This window comes from Zootermopsis nevadensis, unplaced genomic scaffold (assembly GCF_977971745.1).
Source record: "Zootermopsis nevadensis isolate Lab colony 2312 unplaced genomic scaffold, Znev_1.0 Znev_ptg000010l, whole genome shotgun sequence".
Classification (NCBI taxonomy): Eukaryota; Metazoa; Arthropoda; class Insecta; order Blattodea; family Termopsidae; genus Zootermopsis; species Zootermopsis nevadensis.
The window spans coordinates 15001638-15022596 of record NW_028259142.1 but is presented as its reverse complement, the minus strand read 5'-3'; the positions used below and the strand labels follow the sequence as shown (position 1 = coordinate 15022596).

At 37.1% G+C, this 20959-nt stretch overlaps 2 protein-coding genes across 5 annotated transcripts; one reads left to right on the top strand and one right to left on the bottom strand.

Moving 5' to 3' along the window:
• Nucleotides 1-429: 429 nt before the first annotated feature.
• LOC110841526 (pyrimidodiazepine synthase) lies at nt 430-20238 on the top strand. 3 transcript variants are annotated; one of them, XM_022087166.2, is made up of 5 exons: nt 430-985; nt 16588-16913; nt 17746-17878; nt 18981-19096; nt 19658-20238. In XM_022087166.2, the coding sequence occupies exons 1-5, from the start codon at nt 802-804 to the stop codon at nt 19778-19780; spliced, it is 882 nt and encodes a 293-aa protein (XP_021942858.1). In that variant the 5' UTR covers nt 430-801; the 3' UTR covers nt 19781-20238. The 3 variants fall into 3 exon arrangements, with proteins under 3 accessions (XP_021942858.1, XP_087202720.1, XP_021942859.1); XM_087346594.1 differs by lacking the exon at nt 430-985 and adding an exon at nt 4819-5834; XM_022087167.2 differs by lacking the exon at nt 430-985 and adding an exon at nt 11456-11656.
• LOC110841528 (pyrimidodiazepine synthase) lies at nt 1630-8473 on the bottom strand. 2 transcript variants are annotated; one of them, XM_022087168.2, is made up of 6 exons: nt 8316-8473; nt 7149-7254; nt 5949-6171; nt 4555-4675; nt 2534-2649; nt 1630-2164 (listed from the first exon to the last, which is right to left on the bottom strand). In XM_022087168.2, the coding sequence occupies exons 1-6, from the start codon at nt 8338-8340 to the stop codon at nt 2036-2038; spliced, it is 720 nt and encodes a 239-aa protein (XP_021942860.1). In that variant the 5' UTR covers nt 8341-8473; the 3' UTR covers nt 1630-2035. The 2 variants fall into 2 exon arrangements, with proteins under 2 accessions (XP_021942860.1, XP_021942861.1); XM_022087169.2 differs by having other exon boundaries at nt 1630-2160.
• Nucleotides 20239-20959: the final 721 nt, after the last annotated feature.

Below are 20959 nucleotides of genomic sequence, written 5' to 3'. Positions count from 1 at the left end.
AATACACTGATAAGATCGTGTGAAAAAAAAACATTTAAAAATAATATGTCCACTATTTAGGTACCTACGGCTAATGCTAATAAATACTTTCGGAATAAAGAGTCTCTAGGACAAATCATAAAATAAAAGTGAGGACAACGTTTATGAAATTAGCTCCAATAGCTTATGCACCTAACTATCATAGATTACCTACCAAACCGTAGATTTCGAGCATACAAACGTGTGACTGTATTACAAATTGGTATCGTGTGTATTGTGAAATTTGATATTCAAATGACGAGGAATATTAAGATCAAGGTATTCTTGGCGTGTTGTCTTCTAAACGCGTATTGACAAGTCAGGGTGATTGTTCTCCCATCTATCGATCGTCTAGAAACAACACGACTGAGTCGACCTGCTGGTGGCAGAGTCGGTAAAACAGTTGCTAATCAACCAATTCGGTTTCTTGTGCAATCGTTGACAAGATTTTTGTTTCAATTATGTTTAATAATGTGAAATGTGGAAGAAATTGGATGAGGGGTGAAAGGATGCAGGCCGGATTTATCCGGTTCACCATCTGGTCCAGTAGTAGGCTCTTGAGAACACAGTTATGAAATTGTCCATAAAAGCAGGGACTCTGCTATCTGAGCAACAGTTTAACCTCTCTACACCATGGAGTTAGTTTACTGATGCGATTCTAGTCACGGCATTGTCAACCTTTTCCAGACCTAAGGCCACATTTGCCCTTGTGACTTTTTTTTTCATCGTCTATGGTCAGCTTGACCGTTGTGACCCCTTTCGCGGTTTTCTTGCGAAAGTACCATGGTGGTTTCGCCTTGCCTTCCGTGGCCAGTCTTACCCACCAGACTGGAAGAGGAGACGCGAACAAACATCCATGCCTTCAGTGGGACTCGAACCCACGGTCGCAGCGGCCAGACGCACGAGGACCATGCCTCAGACAGTGTCGCCACTGCGCCGTCTCCTTGTTACTCCTGGTCCACGAAAGGTAATAAATTCTCTTGTAGCAAAATATAGGCAGATTATCAAGGATTTGACAATTTGCAAATGGTGCCAGTGGCATCTGTCAGGGATCCTCAATGGAATTGTGTGGGTGACTGTCTGGCTTGGTGATGGTCATCATGGTGAATTTCTCTATAGAGTTGCCTGGGTACATCTGTCTGAGAAATTCTCTACTAGGTCACTTAATGCATAAATGCATGTGTCTTCATGTAAAGTTCCTGTTATCATTGTTTTATTTAAAACTGGAATATTTTGAAAACTTTTAGTAAAAATCTCAGTATCAGACTTCATGAAAATTGAGGTGTTACATGGTGAAGCATACTTTTACACCTTCTAGTTCTTCTCAGGGGAATCCCTATATAACATCTCGTAACCAGACAGGCACCCACGCAGTTTTGAGACTCTCGACATCTGATCTCACTGATGCCATTAAAAAAGGGCAGATCTTTGTAAATGCACATACATTTCCTGCATTATGTTTCCTTCATATATTTATGAGTAATGAACATGTTTTTGAATACAGTTACTAACTGTATTAATCAACAATTTTTCATTCAGTTATACATATATCAAGAGATATGGTTTGCAATGGTGTTCTTTAAGAGTCTAAAAATGAATAAACACTAGAAACAAGTTTTGTTTAAATTCATTAGTACATTCAAAATATTTTGGGTTGGATACATTTTTATTATTCATACATTTCCTATGTACCGCCTGATTGCAGTTTTGTTTTGATACCAATGTATATTTTTTTCCTCTTAAGATATCATCTTAAGAAAGAATCTCACATTCCTCTCTGTGATCAATTTACTATGAAACAGAAACTTTAAAGCTGTCATATTTTGTGCCAATTCCAATAATGTGTGCATTCTCTGACGAATATAAACTCAAACAAGCAATTCTCTTCTTCCATGCCTAGTGTTTTCATCTTTTTATTTTAAAATGTCATCAATTTCAATACAGCCCATATCAAGTTTCTTCATGGCCCTCTGCTTCATTTATTATGATTCTGAGGCTTGAAAGAAATAATGACTGATTACTTCACCAGTATGTCATAGTTGGCATTGCCAGATTTGTAACTGTTGAAAAACTGGACATGGATTTCTGGTTTAATATAAGTGACTTTCACTGCATCATCTTCCTTCATTGTTTCTTTCCATTCTTTCTGAAACAAAAACCAATGGCCAATGATAATCAGTTTGAACAACAAATCATTTTTGGATTATTTAACATTTTTTTCAACTGTATAGATTTTAGGGCATTGAACAGCAGGTCTGTTGTGAATGATGAGTTGGAATTAATATGCTAGGAAGCAGTCATCCAGTTTCAGATACTGCCACATTTGTCTGGACATTAAATGAGTCATTGATATTGTAGTTTTAATTTTCCTAAATTGTGGGAATTTTTCCCAAACGTATTGAGCATTCACACAGAGTAACAAATCTAATAAATCATTAATGGCATTGTTGCAAATGAAGTTTGTGTCAGATTTTAGGTAACATGGAAATGAATGAGAGAGAAAGGATTAAATTACCAGTTTCTTGTACCGCTCACTGGGTATAACAAATTTCTCTGGTGCCACAATTTTGAAAGCATCGATTCTCTCAAACCATGGCCATATCACATAATCTAGCATTCCTGGTACATCACCTGCAATTGTAAACAGAACATTCCTGTTATGGAAATATTTGACCTGAGAAGCAGCAGCCTGAATAACTATCACTGTACTTATATAGTGGTGACATTATTGCACAGCAAACTGGAATTTACAGGCCAAAGTTATGATGTATTCCATAAGCATCTAAGAGATACTAAACTATTCATGAAATTCCCTACTATGAAAGGCAAAGGTTCTTCACTAACTCCATGGGACAGCCTTCCTGAGAAGATAATAGTTTCTTAGAAAGTTAAGAAATTCCCTGTTTTGTATGGAACCCAAGAGCTGCCATTGGTTCCTGCCCTGAGCCACATGAATTTAGTCCACACCCTTTCATCCTATTTCTTTTAAGATACATTTTAATATTATCATTACATTCATGCTTATGTCTTCAAATGGTCTTCCTTCTTTAGATTTTCTGATGAGATTCTGCACACATTTCTGATCTCTTCCATGTGTGCAATAAATTCTGCCAATCTTATCCTCCTTGACTTAATCTTCCTAATAATATTTGGTGGATAGAGGAACAGCCTCCAGTTATGGAGGTTAGCTGTGAATATATTGAATAAGCAGTTGTCGACAGCCCGCAGGAGTGGCCCTCCAGCTTGGAGGTTGGGTGTGAGGCTAACAACCTTTCACCATAAAAAACAGCATCATTACAAACAAATTAACTAAGCCTCAGACCAGGACAGACTCTTTGGCACGACCATGGCAATCATAAAAGGGTATGAGATTTGGAATGTGGAATGTTTGGAGTCTCTATATGGCTGGGGCACTGAAATCAGTGAGTAGGGAATTAGAGAATTATAAGCTGTATTTAGTGGCAGTGCAGGAGATGCGATGGGAAGGGGAGGGAGTGATCCCATTGGAAAATTTCACATTTTTCTATGGAAGGTGGAATGACAATCATCTGTTAGGGACAGCATAATCTCAGGCGGGATCTGTTGGAGACAGGAGTTGAAGGAGACTGGATTTTGTTGGCCCAGAACAGGGTCCAGTGTAGGGCTTTAGTTAATTCAGTGATGAATCTTTGGGTTCCGTAAACCATCTAGTTAGTTAATATTATTTGGTGAAAGTTCAAATTATAAAGCTCACATTATGAATCTTTTTCTATCCTTCTATCCATCCCTTTATTTTAGGTCTAAATATTCTCTTTAGCACCTTGTTTTCAAACAGCCTCAGTCTCTGAGATTTGAGGTTTCCGTGCTGGTGGATATGTCAGTTGTGTGGTTTGCTTGGTTGTGATACAATGTAGTTATTATAGGTGGCTACCAATGTTTTGGAGCAACATACTGTTTCCATTGGTGGTACTCTGAAGACCACAATCCATACTCTCAATCTATGTTTTTTCCATACTTTGAGAGACTGAGTTTCACACCAGCACAAAACAATAGGTAGAATTATGGTTCTGTTTAATCTTTATTGTTTTATATTAAGATAGGAAGATGAAAGATTCTGAACTGAATGGTAGGCAGCACTCTCCACATTTAATCTGATATGAATTTCCTTGTGAATGTAAATGTAATTTGTTTTATCTTTTCCAAATATTTTAAATTTCCCACATTTTTAGTGTTTATTTGCTACCTTATATTATGATTTTGTCCAGTAGTCTGGCAAGACATGACTATATAAAGAACTTACTATTGCTCTGCATTTACTTCTAGAGCAAACTCCTTACTAGTGTGCAATAAATCTTGTGTATTTTTCTTTATATTATTTATATTTTTAAATAATAAATTAACATAATTAGCATAGGAGGATTCATCACTATTATTACAGTCTCATTCTTCATTTGCTTAGCTACTATAGATTTCAGTCTGCATTTGAAATTTTGGAATACGCATCTTCACTGTTCTGAATCCCTGGGAATCCCCACATTTATCCAGTGACATCCTTACCTCCAAAGAAACGTGTGGCTCTCAGTGTTAACTCCTTCTCAAATAAATCCAGGTCTGTCAGAATATCATCCAAGGGATCTATGTCTGAACCATGGAAAAGTTTGTATACGTTTGTAGGTATCTATGTAATGAAATAAAAATTGATATTATTATATCCAGACCATACAATTTTCCATATGCAGGATATACAAAAATTGTTTCAGAATATTTTCTAATTACTCTCATGAAATCAAAACCTTAAGCTAGAATTTTGAAAGCTGTTTTACAAAACATGTCAAATTTATATGTCAGTGGCAGTATGTAATGGAGCTTCTTGCGTGGGTATCATGTTTTTGATGTTACTGTTAGAAAATTAAAAAGTAAAATGGTGAAGTGGTCTCAGATGGTATGATATTCATAATACCATATTTCCTGAAAACTGGTTAAATGGTTGTAAATTTATAAGGCAGAAACAACAAGAACAGTATCCTTACAAATTGGGCATGGATTAGTGAAAGAACTATATGCTCTTAAAGAGAGTGTAAGACATGGCTTTGTGACAGCATGAAAAGAAAAACATGACAATTCTGTGTACTGTTCCAATAAATGGTCTACTGTGGGTCATGTTTTGCTCTTCATTAGCTCTCTTTCAGAATTCTTACCTATGTAAAAGTCAGTCTTTTAAAAATTTTAAGTCTACTAGCTAAATGTCTTCAATCTTTAGACCCGTCACTTCATGCAAAATGTCACATCATTTGTTTCAGTAACAAAGACAAACCTTACTTAGGTGGTTTAAAGCAAAATGAGTATACACTGTTTACTTTGTTTAAATCCTACTTGAACATTGGATTATAAAACCTTTATCTTATCTTTTGTTAGCTAATATGACACAGTCCTTTTCAGTCTCGCTTTTAAGAAAATATGGCAACATGCATAAATGTAACCATTTAATGGGATGTTAAAGCTATTATTGATGTCAGTATTAATGTCACTTCTGACTCTGTTTACCTATTATGAACAAGTTTTATCATGCATTACTTAACAGCATGTATGACTTGATTATGCCATCACAGTGGCCACATGGTCTGAGGCGTGGGCCTTGTGCCGCTTGGTCACTGGGACCATGGGTTTGAATCCGACTCAAGGCATAGATGTTTGTCCGCGTCTTTCTGTGTTTTTCTGTCCCATGTACAGGTAGACGCCTCATTCATCCAAGGAGTCCTATCTATTGTCTAATAGATCAAAGCCAACGAAAGTTGGGACCCGCAGGTGCTCAAGGCACTGAATAATGGGTCGCTCAAGTAAGTATGACTTGATTATATCCTACAGGCACAATACTTGCATTAGGGAAATTATTTCTACAGGTGACATTAACAACAACAGCAGGAACAAAACAAAACAACAACAATACCCACTTTACTGAAGTGTTCCACCAAGATTCTGTCTTTTGCTTTCTGTATAGGATCTTTAGGATGCAATAGTCTTTGTGGGTATTTCTCATCAAGGTAGTCTGCAATTATCAGACTCTCGTAGATACAGTCTCCTGATTCCATTTCTATAGCTGGAACTTTTCCCAGTGGATTCCTTTCAAAATACCAGTCTGGTTTGTCTGACAGTTTAATGTTTACAACATCGTGGCTGAAAAGTAAATTATCAGCTTTATTAGGTCTTTATTTGAAAGACAGCTTATAAAGATACCCTATTAAACTGAATTATCTCTTTGTATTAAATATGTACACTGTTTCTTGAACTGGCTCTACTTTTGCCTCTGTGTAATTTGTTTTCATATCACTAATGCATTAATTTATTGCTTTTTCGGTATAATATTAATATCGTGTGCATGTCATGTTCATAGAGTTTCAGAATCTTATCTTTTTATTATTATTTAAGTATGCTGGGTAGTGATAATGTTCCACAAATTTCATAATAATGATAATCTGTGCCATAAGAGCCCTCTGAGAGCCAAAGCCGACTAGCTTGACTGCTGGCCTCGCGTTCACATGCCTAAGCAGAGGTGAACGATCATCCAACCAGATATAGGGTGACGTGTGGTCAGCACAACGAACCCCCAGCCATTGCTAGTTTCCATGACTGGATTACGCTACTCATTGTAGCTCCCCAATTTCCTCACAATGCTGGGTTGGCACCGGTCCCATAAAAATGTTAATCACTGTACTTAATAGGGATCCAAATTTGATTACACGTCTTCCAAATTTGTTAACCGTGATTCTGCTTACCTCATTTGACTTGATGTTTAATTTATTGGGGCAGACTCATTGGCACACACCAAATATACCACACATCATAACCATTAAATATATTTTCTCTTTTATTTCACTAAATATGCATCTTAAGGAAAAGAATGTTTCAAATGGAAATTGCAGATTGTAGGAAGATTGATATTTTATGTTGTTTACTGGTTTGTTGTATGATAAGCAATTTTTAAGAAAAACAATAGATTCTGACATGAGCATCATGTAAAGCAGTTTTGTATGGCTAGATTTGGACTGAGATTAAATCCATACCACAGTTTTAGGGATGATACATGCATATGGATGAGCATCTTTCTGTTTATGCAAGCAACTCAGGACATAATATTTTTCTTTGTTACTTACGGTATCTTCTTTGCATCAAGCACCAAATGTGCTCTTTGAGCATAAGGGCAGAACCTCATACTGTACAACCTTAACTTCCCTTTTGATAAGGGAGGATTTGTGGAGCCTGTGGGGGGAAAAATCCAATTACAATATGAGACACACATTTAATCAGTATTTGAGTTCTGGACCCCCAGCTGTGAAAAACATTTTTTTTTTTGCCTTGACCGAATATAAAATACTGCCAATCAAGTCTTTCTAGCTTGCTGTTGTTGTAATAGTAATAACAGTAGCAGCAGCAGCAACAACAACAAGAATAACGGTAATAATGTCAAGCAGTTGTGATGGGTTTGATAGGTAGAATGAAGAAAGCAAGAAATTCTCACAGAATTTTGATGGGTAACGTAGAATGCGAGTAAGCAAAAGGTGTATGACATATAATATTACAGTTGCTTTTTATGAAACACGTCATTATATGAATTGTATTGAACTGGCTCGTTGACCGATTCACTGTATGCAAGTGGCAGGTCATCTTCACGCTTTGGCCATATTTACTACGTCACGCCGACATTAGAAACAGAAATTAAAATATGTTTTATGGCACTATTTAGAGGCCAAAGTTGCTTTTAACATAGTATAGGAAGGCCAACTAAATATTTTCTAACTTTCCTATTTTAATATTTATATCCATATAAAATTCGAGCTCATTACATAGAATTCGTATGATACACAATACAAAATTTCAGACTGCTCGTCCAAAACGAAACTGTGTACAAAATTAAAGTTTTTATAGTATTTAAAGATTTTAATAAAAAAAAATCATTGCCTCAAACTAAAGAAATAACGTAATTACATACATTTACGAAAAAATTATGAGTAAAGTATTAGTCGAATATGTGTTATAACAACAAAACAGAGATCTCACAGCAGCGTATAAGTATGTGGAAAATAAGGTGAGTAAATGTGTCGGTGCTTCGACACAAAAATAAAATCCGAGAATATGCCAGGATGCTATACAACAGAACCAAAGTGCTTGGAAGTTCTGAAGCTAAGCTCCCTGTTCCTGTTTTCTGATAACATGTATTTACATGGACACTGGCTAAGTTTAAATAACTCGTCTGCTTTAATCAATGATGACAAACTTATATAGGTACTACAAAGAAAATGTAAGACGAAAATGATACTTACCTTTACCCAAATGCTTTTCGTTCATGCTGGAACAAAACTACTTGAACGTTCGTACAAGCAAGACTGCCAGTGGAGGTCATATAATGGTTTTATATAACTGGCGTCTCTTTGCTCTGACGTGTTAGTTTTTCAAGGTTACGCCCTGATAACTATTACATTATATCCAGATACTGATTGTTATATAATGATGTGGAGCCCATCATAAATGCATCGTTTTAAGCAGGAACGTAAAATCACCGAAATCTCAACATTTGATCTGGGTTGTACGCCTCTCCCCTAGAATTACGAGACATTCCATGATGATCGTAGATCAGGGCCTGCTTGAAACGACCTTGGTAACGGGATTTGAAAGTCTGTAATAGCTGTACAATCCCTCTCAAAAGCACAAAAATAAAATAACTATTATAATCCGAACGTGAACTTTTCTGGTCTGTAGTCTTCACCCAAAAATCCAACTACCCTGTTCTGTAATCTTCGTCTAGGATGTAACTTTACCCTTTCGACGTGACAATAGACGCTCAGCCTACTCTGTCCCCTAGGAAACAGTACTCAGTACCCATAATAAAAGGTGCTAGGTGGGACTCTCAGCCGGTGTGGACAAAGTGGTAGCAGAGATAAAAAAAATTATGTCCCTGCCGGGAATGGAACCTCAGTCGTCCAGCCCATAAGACGTCTGTAGGTAAATATGTCAGAAAACAGAAAAGAAGTCATGATGTACCGTGTATCTGAATGTATGAACTAGTAGTCCCTGTCCTCTAGTCCCGCATTTCCACCAGTGCTTCTACAAAATAAGATAGTGTAAGTAAACTGCAAGCCATGAAAGTTGGTTGTTTGTTTGCTGTGGCCTTGATGCAGAATAAGTTACTTTATGTAGACAAATAATAGGCTGCATAATAATAAATAAAATGTGGTCTTTTTTGGCTACCAGATCCCATTATCTATAAGTCCCAAAATAAGTTAAAGCATTCCCGAGGTTGATGTTAGGAATTCGGGGTAATTTGATTTTTATTCATATTGGTCCACAATAAGATGCGGTGGATGGGGTAGCTTTGGTTGGAAAACCCGAAGGGAAGAGATCACTTGTAACACGGGCGTATAGGCGGATAATGCTGAAATGTATCTTAAGGAGATGTGTGAATTTATGGATTGGGTTGGGCTGAGTGGCGAATTCTTGTGAACACGGTAACGGACATCTGAGATCAATGAAATCAGGTAATTTATTGAATACCTGAGCGACTAATAGATATTCAGTAACTCTGCGTCATGAAGTTGGTTAACTGTTGCGCAATATCTGTCTTTCTTTAATACTTTAAGAACAGACTTTATCTTCCTTATCTGTGACATATTGCCATGCAAGCATAACCTTTCATATATGCTATGTAATTGTGAAAAAGCGAAAAACATAACAAAACTGATGTATGTGTTACAAAGTACAGGACACCTTTCAGCGGTAATATTTAGTTTTAGAACAAATGTGAGTAAAGGTACGAAAATTTGTATTCCTTAACCAGTTGTCCGCAGAACACTGTAGGTTCGAAAAAATCTAATTAGTATTATATTAGGACCTATGTTTATTTTACCATAGATGGGAAAATTACTGTGTAAGTGGCGACTTGAATTCGGTCTCTCTTTTATCTTAGCGACTAAATAGTTTATATTAGCGTTCCTACTCATCCTCGCTCCGTTTTTCTCCGAATAATGACGAGAAAGGGGACATGGATTTTTAAGTCTCTGCAACTATCTGAAATGGGGAGGCTAGGCCTTGTAACATTTCCCATATTCTTGGAAGACGCTTTTAACTATTTTGTTTGCCCTTGTGCGTAATCTTTAATGTTTACTTGAGTGATTATGATTGATCTTCGATTTTAACAGACCAACCCACTTTTTGTTCCAGTATTTAATTAATAGGCTTTATGAGTAACAAACATGCACACAGACAAAATTATGGTACTAGTATTCGTTTCTAGACAGCTAAATCCATTTAAATTAAATATACACTATAAATCCTGTTTTTCAGGCACATATTTCCAGTATTGAGATGATACTATTTTATACAAATAGTTAATAATAGCATGTAATGAAATACAATCATGTCTAGGAAATTCTTTTTAAGATTACATTCTGTGCGTAGAAGTTTTCTTTTCTTTCTGTTAGGTTTTAGTAGAGTCTGCATCGGCATAACTTGCAATTTTATACAGGAACACATACATGCTATGCACATAACAAAAATAGTGTCCGGTCAAAATATCATACGTGAAACCGACTATTTTTTCGACAGACTCGTCAGTTTTTAAGCTTTTGAATTTAAATTAGAGAACCATAATCTGAAAACTGCTACAATACAGCCTGTTGTACTTTCACCTTTTGTACTTTTTTAATTTCAAAATGCTACACATTTCTAACACATGCAGAGAAATGCAATTAACATCAACAGCCTGGTCATTTTCCAAGGTCCACAAATCCTCCCTTGTCTAAAGGGGAACTCATGAGTTTCTGTCCATTTACTCAGAGGATGCAACTGGCACTAGACGCAAAGCAGATATCAAAAGCAACTTTGCACAGTATTACATTTTTTTTTAGCTATTAATAGCCAGCCTTGCTTTTGCTTCAATAACAGTGAATCAGCAAAAGACATGTCTGTTGAAGATAATTAACTCTCAGGGCTTATCTTCATTGTATGTTTAGTGTCATATAACCCAGAACTCGCCACCATGAGAACCTCAGATACTGCTTACTTTCATGTGATTCATCCTATATTAATTGTTTTGTTTTTGATAATGAAATATATATTACGACAAGTACAAGTATATTTTATAAATGTCAATTCTCATGCAAAGTAAACAACTTGAGAATAGCTAAACATACTTGTATGAAATTTTATTGGGGAGTTTTACTAATATTTGTCAACACTTTCCAATTTTTTTTAAAATCAGATGACAATAATGGGCACTTTATGTAAATAACTGCAAGTATTTCTGGACTCTGGAGAGTCTTAATTGAGAATATTCTCTTCTATTCTGTAAGGTGTCGATTATGAAGGATGCAATGTTTTCGACTAGGCACTCGTTACTGCACCGTGTAGGAAACTTACTTTCTGTGTTGTCCGTAGAGTATCGGGTGTCGTTCCAGTCGCAAGGTCGATATCAGATGTCAGATTTTGTAAGCCGGTGTCAAGTCTGTACTAGGCTGCGCTCTTCAGACTGACTTTCAGCTGCCTATATCGTTGCTTCAAGACAGTCAGTTGTTATTGTTTGTTGTGTCCATATTGGTCTTGTTTGTTTTAATTTAATTTAAATTTTGTTACGGATCCTGCACCATGAGTGAAGAACATCTTGCTGTAGGTAAGACCACACAGCTACTGCAATTATGTTTTAGCAAAGTTGCAGTTGTGCTAATTGCACGTTTATTATATTTCTATCTTCGTTTTACAAAATCATATTATAATTTACCACGTTTTCTATGAAATTGCGGGTTTGCCTGGCTTTCTTTTCTGGCGACACGCTTGGTTACTCACTCTGAGGGAGAACAACACAATTAAAAGAATACGAAAACAAAGCTCTAAGGAAGATGTCTGTTCCACCTTTTATAACATTTCTGCCCCAGGAACTGCTTCCTCACAGCCTAAATGAATCTAAGTTTTGTCGTTAAGTGTAATTGAACTCTGTTGTTTTAAATTTCTTCAATTTGTAACTACCAACTGGCAAGGGAAGGTGCCTTTCATGGTTGAGTTCGCTGGTTTGTAAAACAAATGGTCATATTTAATTAGAATGTTTATGCCTGAATTCAATGGACATGTTGCATGTAGTGGGATGACGTCTTATGTAGCAATATATTAAATACTGAAATACATCGCCCATTTCCATCATTGCGTTGACATAAGAATCTAAAAGTCTGGTGGAGTTTATTTCGGAGAGTAAACATTTAACGTTTCTTAATCTTGGCCTTCTCTTGCTGGAGCTGGCCTCTCCGGTAATTTATACAATAGCGACCCAAGGTTTGAGCCGAGCCAAAGAACAAGTCAAACTGCTCTGGTAATTGCTTCCTGTAAGCATACTTGGATTGAGAGAATTTCTGTTGCCAACCGTCTGATTTCCTTTTTCGTGTCTGACACTACTATTTATTTGATTCCAGCCCTTTTATGGAATTTTATTTACGTAATGAATGTTGTTCCAGCAGTCTGTATTAAGGGCCCCATACACGATCAGTTAAAAAGCAGAAATGAATTGTGTGATATAATAGTGGTAAAAAAGTTAATAGTTCATGCATTTAATAGGCCGATTACTTGAACTGGGTAAAACTGCCATAATTTTCTCAGAAAAATTCGCAGTATGGAAGTGTGACAATAGGACTTCGTTGTGACGAAATAGCTTTCTCATATCCATATTTCTCGTGTGAATCAAGGGTCAAATTTTGCTCAGAAGTAAATTTAAAGTTTCGTAATCCATTCGTAAGTAATTTTGGAAATCATATTTTGTTGTTTAAATAAGTCTATTGGGAAAGTTTACATCAATAGTATAGTATCCTTTTAATCACCAACTTTTGCACCAAAAAAATGCATTTCCTCTTTCATTTTCTTGGTTGAAGCAGCGCAAAACCAAACGTCAAAAACGAGCCATTTTGCTTATCCCATCTGCAATTAGCTGCAACATCCAGCACATTTTTCAGGTTACTCTGAATCTATGACTGAAGATAAAACAGTTTATTTACCACGTGTGTGTGCAACCGTCGCATTGCTCATTTTAGCTGCTCACCATAACTGATCGTCAATGGCGCAATTAAAAATGCTGTCAACTCTTCCGCGGGCGTAGCCTTCTCTGTCGTTTCTGGCTATAAATGCCATGCGATTTCTAGGAATCAGCCATTAGTTCTGTACGTCATCGGGTTGCTGGAAGACTGTCCATTTCTGCCAGTGCAGTTGACAAGCATTTGTTCCGAATTGACGCAATGGAGAGACGAAAATACGTTCTGTATTTATTAAGAAGCTCTGTCACTCTTCGAAACTTGTCTTTGTTAGCTTAAAATTTTAAATTATCGCACGAAATGAAATGTTGAAGAACACGCATCGATCTCCTTTCTTATTTATAGTATACCTTTGTGTAGTGTATGCGATATCAATTTGGGGACGAATATGGGTAACAAGCTGTGAATGTCATTGAAGTAAACTTGGGGGGGGGGGGGGGGGGGAGAGAGGAGGATTTCTAGTGATTTACAGTATGCACTTCCTGAATTTCAAATAGAAGGAAAGAAGCACAAACTGACGTACGTCAAAATTTATAGTTTTATTATGAGGTCTTTCTAAATTGTACTCACATTGAGGAAAAATTAAATATAATAAAAATAAAATTACAATACAATAACATAATGTAATTAAAATATACATAATGTAAAATACAGTTAAATTTAATTAATATAAGTACAGCTCCCTAAAATTAAATTAAATTAATGGTAGATATAAATAAAAACTGAATAAATAATGTAACGTTTTTCCTGAAATTTCTGAAACCAGAAACTAAGGGGAGATACGTGTCAAAATGGCGACAGACTGAATCTTAGAGGTCATGTTCACAAGAGAAAGGGAAGGTACGTCACTAAGTCTGGCCTTTCTTAATCAATTCGTTATATGGTTGTACGTGATTATTGTTTGTTTTATACCTATATTTCTTTTCTGGGTTATGGAGCCGCGTGGACTTACAGGTAGATACCAACATTTCGGAGGAGCATACTACCTTCATATTCACTCCTGAAGGTGGTGGCAGTATACTTCTCCGAAACTTTCGTACCTACCTGCAAATTTGCACGTTGTCACAACTCGGAACAACAACAACGAGATTTTTTACCTCCTTGAAGACATAAATTCTAAATACATGGTATGAGGCATTAAGAACATTAGGGATTATTATCTGTATTACATATAATGTGTCTTCTTTAAAAATTCTTGTTTTATGTAATGCTTTAGTTCAAACCTGGAGGAGGGGAACAATCTTACGTCGACTGATTGATACGTTTAAAAGTATTCAAATAAAATTTGTCAGTTTGTGTCAAAGTTTTTTTTTACATTTTATCTAATTATATTTTAAATTGTTTAAACTTTAGAACACTTTATTCCAGAGGATGATATCTCGAAGAGTTATTTCTAATTAATGTTTGTAGGCGCAAAGTAAATTGCCATTATATCACGGATACTGTTGGTATTTGTGTCTGAAATGCAAATAAAACAAGATTCATTCCTTAGCATGGGTGCACCAATGTTACAAATAACATACGCAAATTGTTTTTACATACTTCGCAAAAACGTGTATGTTTTTATGACAGTTTCTCATTGCGGGAAAGTGCTTACACTGATTTTTTTTCCGTAATCTGTTTTATTTTTAGTTTATTTTTATTAATATTTGACTTTTGTAGGCTTTGCTGTTAGCAAACATGCTAACAAATAAATTGAATTTATATTGGCATACGTTGTGCCCGGTGAATGGTATGCACACACATAAGTTAATGCCAAGTGGCGAAAGCTTACTTACCGACTGGTGATGTTTATACGTAGCAGAATCCTGGCACTGATTCCTAGTGGATGCAGTTCCCACCCTGTTCTTGTCATTGCATTTCGCTCTATTTATCGGGCATCTGGACAGCACATGCCGTCTGCGTGACTCATCTCAAGAAGCAAACATCCAGGACATAATGTGAAATATTGTATTTACAAACTGTAGATTCTAAATTTTAACGAAATGTTGGTCCTAAAATAATTTGGACGCGCGGTCGCTGGGAATCCAACTTAGGGCATGGATGTTTACGCTTTTCTGTGTTGTGCTGTCCTGTGTAGGTCGAAGTCTTGTGTCGGCTTTTTACCCGTCCAAGGAGCCCTACCAATGTCTAAACAGATTAAGAAACCTCCCCTATGTGATGTCGACAAGGTCCTTCAAGGACTGTAGAGCCACAAAGTAAATGAAGTGTTGGTTCTAATAAACAGAAGTAATAACAAGAAGTAATAGTACTAAAGCACTACTTTGACGTTCATTTATTAATGAAAGAATTCTGTTGTTGCAAAGCTGGTGGAACTATAGATAACACAGTTAAGGGTATACTAACCTGCGTGATACCAGTTTAGGTCCAGACACAGACTTAGGTAATATTGCAGAAATAAGATAAATAAACTATACAAGCTATCTAAAAGTATATTTGAGGCAATTAGAGAACCAACCATCCGGTAATGTTATTGCTGAATTTATAATGTTATTTATTTATAAAAGCCATCATGATATCGCACGGTCTGATCCGATGTGCCGTCTAATTGTTCTCTCATTCTGCATTAAGAACCAGTTGACTGTATGATAAAAGGAAAGGGTCTGGGTAGGAAAATATCGTGGATTATTTAATAAAGTTTAATAAAGTTAATATCATTAAATTTATTGGGAGACCAGGGAAAATCATCGTAATCTTCGTGGATATAAGAGGTACAACGCCGAATTTACATCGGGATCTGATACAAATGAGACACATTACCACCTTATCACTCTGCTCGTTTTGTGAAGCAGAACCAACCAACCCCTTCATTCTATCGCCCCAACGTATAGAGCGATTAACAAATCGATTCCATAAATTTATGAGTATATTTTGAAGGGCTTGGGTATGTAACCCAGAATGTCTGGAATGTTTGCTCTGGATTGGTCGCTCGACAGGAAGTGTTTTCCGCAAAAAAAAATTTTGCGTAGTCACGATGTGAACGTCAGTGACCCAGATATTAAGAGTACACTTTTTGTCTTAATTGTATAAAATAGTTGTCGCATTGCTTCAGTGGGGTCAAACTATACGTGATCATGACGCAATTTTGTATGTATTCTCACTAGCTTAAAAGAGAGTAGAAAGTGAATGACTAACAGCAATATGAATGTGAAGGTGAAAGTCACACAAACACTTAATACTTATATACGTCTGCATTTCATATTATAAAGTACAATGTATTCTTATCAGTGTACACACAACTTAGTCATCTTATTCTTGGCACTGCTTTCTCGTTTTATTATTTAGTATTAGAGTGCTTATGTTTTAGGCAGGTGTGTGTCGAAACCGGCCACCTGAACGCCGATTGGAAACCATTGCTTTGCTGGCAGAAGCATTGAACACAAATTGTCGTTGTGATGACAGCATTGTTCTTGTTCATTTCACATGCTGGTCTGTTTTCCTGTTCATCGTTCCCAGTGTCGACATTTTATTTTCGTTGCCATGACACCGCAATCAATAATTTGGTAGGTAAATTGTGACAAATCGATTCTAGATTCAGCCTGCCCACCGATGAAGGACGGAGAAGTGCGTCTGTACGGGATGAGGTTCTGCCCGTTCACCCAGAGGGTCCGTATTGTGCTGAACGCCAAGAACATCCCACACAATGTTGTGAACATCAACCTTAAAAACCAGCCCGAGTGGTACTTCAAAATTCATCCTGACGGGAAAGTTCCTGCGCTGGACACGGGCAACGAAGTGGTGTTGGAGTCCCTGGACATCGCTGACTTCCTGGACGAGAAGTTCCCCGACCCTCCCCTCTATCCCAATGACCCGGAACTGAAGAGCCGAGATAAGGAATTCATTAAGAAATTTGGCAAGGTCTGAACTTTAGTTTCATAATTAAGACTCGCGTCGTAGCTAACTGCGGAATTTAAATAAGTATTAATATGCGTAGTAAATATTATGACAACCTGTTTCGATACAGTGAAGGTGACGTCAGCATGTTGCTTAATTGATAAGTATGCTACTGCTCAGAGGCACGGTGGACTTTTATATTACTCTTACTTGAAAGGAACAACAAAAAATGCAGCAGTAGTATCAAATGAAATTATTGCGATAATGTAACCCGATGTCACTGTTGTGGGCAATGACCTTGGTTATTGCTGTAATAATGCGCCCAAACTATGTATATATTCTCCTTGTTGCAAATGTGTTCCTACTGTGGTCTAGATTCCCATTTTAGCGTTTTTCAACAGTGAACTGGGTCTCGTGAGTTGCCTGATTGCTAGAAAAGCCGCGATGAACAGACACCCTACGGGACCCGTATGGTGTTATTTGTCCACCCTGGAGCTTGAAGTATGCTACTCCTAGAAAGTATGTTAGTGCAATGGGAAGTTGAGAAAATTCTCTGCCGCTTGGAATTACGAGGCGCTGTAATATTTAATTTAGAACTCTTGCTTTCACTCTTCTGTGCTGTAATCGATTAATAATTAAGTGGTCTGCGCCTGCAGATGTGTGTTTAGAGCAAATGCATTACATCTGTGTCGGAATGGTCGTCGCTCTTACAAGGCGGTCTCTTGAAGTAAAACTAATTCATTAGTCCCTTGAGAAAATTAGCGCGTATTTTTAGCAGGATTTTTAAAGCTTGACACTGGTTTCCGTGATAGAAGCAGTGTAGTTCCAGATTTCAGGCTTCTCCTTTTCCTCGTAGGTCGTTGGCGCAACATCGAGGGCTCTTCACAATACGGATAACTTGCCGGTAGAAGAGTACCTTAAAGATATCTTGGAACCTCTGGAAGAATTCGAAGCGGAACTGACAAACCGAGGGACCACTTTCTTCGGAGGTAAGCTTCAGTTCTGGCCAGCGGTCGGAGAATAACGTCGTTTCTTGGCTTCTTCAGTCAAGCTCACTCGACTGTTGACTTTATCAGAAGTCGATTGTTTTTGATGAATTGAAAAGAACGTAGAAATGGTAAGGACCTATTTAAAGGTACCACCATATGTCAACTAATTGAGATCTAATAAATCTGCTGAAACCAAGTACTGTCAGTAAGAGATAGTAAGAGGATAAAATAATAAGTTTATTGATTTTTAGTATGCGTGTAGTTGCCAGTAGACTCGATAGTGACACCAATAACGAACAATTCCAGTACATTTGTTTTGACATGTGATTTTTAGACTGGTTTGCCTGGCTTTTAATTTTTTAATATTAATTAATTTAAGAAATGTTAGTTCAATTGAATGCACACGTAACGAACTGAACTTAATTCCTTCCTGTACCTGAATACTGCATTTTGATGTCATATACGTGTGGGTAAAACTACACTTATTATTAACCTCGGCATTAGATGCCGATTATCGTCACGTGTCGTCCGCTTTTCCCCTGTAATTGTATGGGTGACTGGATGCTTCCAAGAGCTGATTTTGACACTGCGGAGAAGACCCTTGTCTGATGGAATGAAGTGCGCGTTATACAGTGCTTACCTCACTGTATTTATAGGTGTTATTTAAAGAAAGGAGGAAAGAATAATCCGGGTCATACAAAAGTAATTGGACTGTCCTGAGTCACTTGAATGCAGTCTACATCCTCACACCCTATTTATTTAGGTCCGTTTTATTAATATTCTCCCATCTATGCCTTCGTCTCCCTGGTGATGTCTTCCTTTTACGTTTGGTGAAGAGTATATACACATCAACCCGCTAGTTCCTCCATCACTTTCTTCAGCCAGTCTGTTTTCTCGTAGAGCGTGAGACCAATTGACAATAAAGAAAGTGGTATAGAAGTACATTTGTATGACAGAATATACGCTCCTCTTAATAAGTATATTTGCTGTATTTATAGGTTAATTTTCATAGATCAAATTAATCTAGTTCACTTCTAAGATGAATTGTTTATAGTCTTCAGATTTTTTAGATTACAAGGAAATCTTACGTAATTTTATGCAGGTGATAATCCGGGAATGCTGGACTACATAATGTGGCCCTGGAGCGAACGTTCCAAAGTTCCAAGTGCCCTGCAGGATAAGGAATTCCATTTCCAGAAAGAGAAGTTTCCAACGTTGGTAAGTGCACATTGACGAGATTTGGAGTTCTCGCGGCAGTGAATATGTCGATTTTCGTCTCCCCATAATAACATCATGTTGACATTTAGGAGGAACATACTGCTTTCACTTTCAGGGCTGAAGAACATGCTGTCTCAATCTTAAGTCCTGAATGTGGAGGCAATATGTTCATCTTCAACTTTGGTGTTTACTTTCAAGTCTAGAACAGTTTCACTACCCAAAATATCAACATTGATATCAAAGTTAAATCAATATAAGATTCGCCACTGAGGCTCAGTACTTCACTTGTACATGATAATCAATCATAAGTATGGTCTCGTATTAAAAATCAGTTTTTTAAAATACGTTATTATCTTTATCGAAACTGGTTGGAACAGCTAGGAGCACTCATAATGTTAAGCTGCAAATAACGGGTGCTTAAACTTTGTAATGTGCACAGATTTCGGTCTTCCTGTCTTGTCTCAGTACGGTTTATTTTAAGAAAAACCTGGATGAAAAATGAGCGTTTTTGCTATTAGGAAATGAGTGTAGATTGACTGACTGGTGTGTGTGTGTGTTCAGGTTGCCTGGAGAGACGCGATGAAAGATGTGAACGCTGTGCGTGATACCATCACGAGCCTAGAGACGCATGTCAAATTCCTGAAGGGTTACTCAGGGGCCAATCCCGAATTCGACAACCTGTAAACACTTTCTAGATTTCGGGAAGTGAACCTACACTCTCCAAGGAACTTATATCGAACAGATACGCTTAATGCATTTGCTTCTTAAAATAGCAGAGGGCACTTTCTATTGTATTGCTTTGCTTCTAACTTCCAACTTGACAATAACAATTAACCAAGAAAGCGTCTATACCTAGATAGCAAAGGGCATTGTCGTGAACGAACCGCGTCTTTTAATACCACCGTTAAGGTGTTGAAGTAGTTTGCCGATGTCATAACAGGAGAGCGCCACATTCGCTACGGTTATGGACGCAACACCTGACTTGCTCGTCTCATGCAGACGTAAATGTTTACCAGTTTATTAAACCACTGCAATAATTTGTGTATTATCGTGTTATATAGACGTCTGTATTTTTTTAGGCGCATAAAGTAATATCAGAGCCTATTATGTTCTGAATGGAAATACATTGTGTGAAAAACGTGTATTTTGGTGATTTCTGTATGTAAACCATCATGTTCCCTATATAGTACCCGACTGTAATCTTGAGACTTGCAAGGAATGCAGGAAGTCCGAAGCGTTATAGACTGACTCTATCTTTCCTCCTTCATCCCGCAAGTCTCAAGATTACAGTCTTACACTGTATTTCATATAATTGTGGTACTGCTTGCGGTGGTTAGTGAGCAATGACTGAAGTGATTAATTTTCTTCGAAAGTATGTAGTCTTCTTGTACATACGTATAATGATTTTGGGAAATAAAATTAGTTCTGACCACAAAACGAGCGTGTGTATGCGTGCGTTTCAAGTTTCTAGAGGCCCCTTTGATAACAAGGAGTTCGGATAAACTCCAATTTTGAAAATACATTATTACAAAATATGCTTTTGTATATGTCCCATTTGAGCCAACGGACGGATTTTCGTGATTCAAATCCTATGTCGTTAGGGCCTTATTAATTACCACAAATAATACGGCAGTAGTACCAACTTGAGGTGAAATTGATATTTATGTGACATTTTGCATGGGCCTGTTTTCTATGTATGGTAAGATATGTCGACAAATTACGATTTTTTTTATAATATTAAACAATGTGGCTGCCAAGCGTATTAGTTTTCCTTTTCGCTGCAATAGCTAGTAAACCGTTTGATTTAGGAATGCGAAATTTTTGTATGGAGACTTTGTAAACACAGGTAAAAATTCTGCAGTA

Coding starts and splice junctions, on each gene's coding strand:
- LOC110841526 (XM_022087166.2), top strand. CDS start 802: ATGGTGGTTTCGCCTTGCCTTCCGTGGCCAGTCTTACCCACCAGACTG. Junction 16,914..17,745: donor TCATTAAGAAATTTGGCAAG/GTCTGAACTTTA, acceptor TTTTCCTCGTAG/GTCGTTGGCGCAACATCGAG. Junction 19,097..19,657: donor AAGAGAAGTTTCCAACGTTG/GTAAGTGCACAT, acceptor GTGTGTGTTCAG/GTTGCCTGGAGAGACGCGAT.
- LOC110841528 (XM_022087168.2), bottom strand. CDS start 8,340: ATGAACGAAAAGCATTTGGGTAAAG. Junction 6,172..7,148: donor CTTGATGCAAAGAAGATACC/GTAAGTAACAAA, acceptor TTTACTTTTCAG/CCACGATGTTGTAAACATTA. Junction 2,165..2,533: donor GTGAGCGGTACAAGAAACTG/GTAATTTAATCC, acceptor TTTTTGTTTCAG/AAAGAATGGAAAGAAACAAT.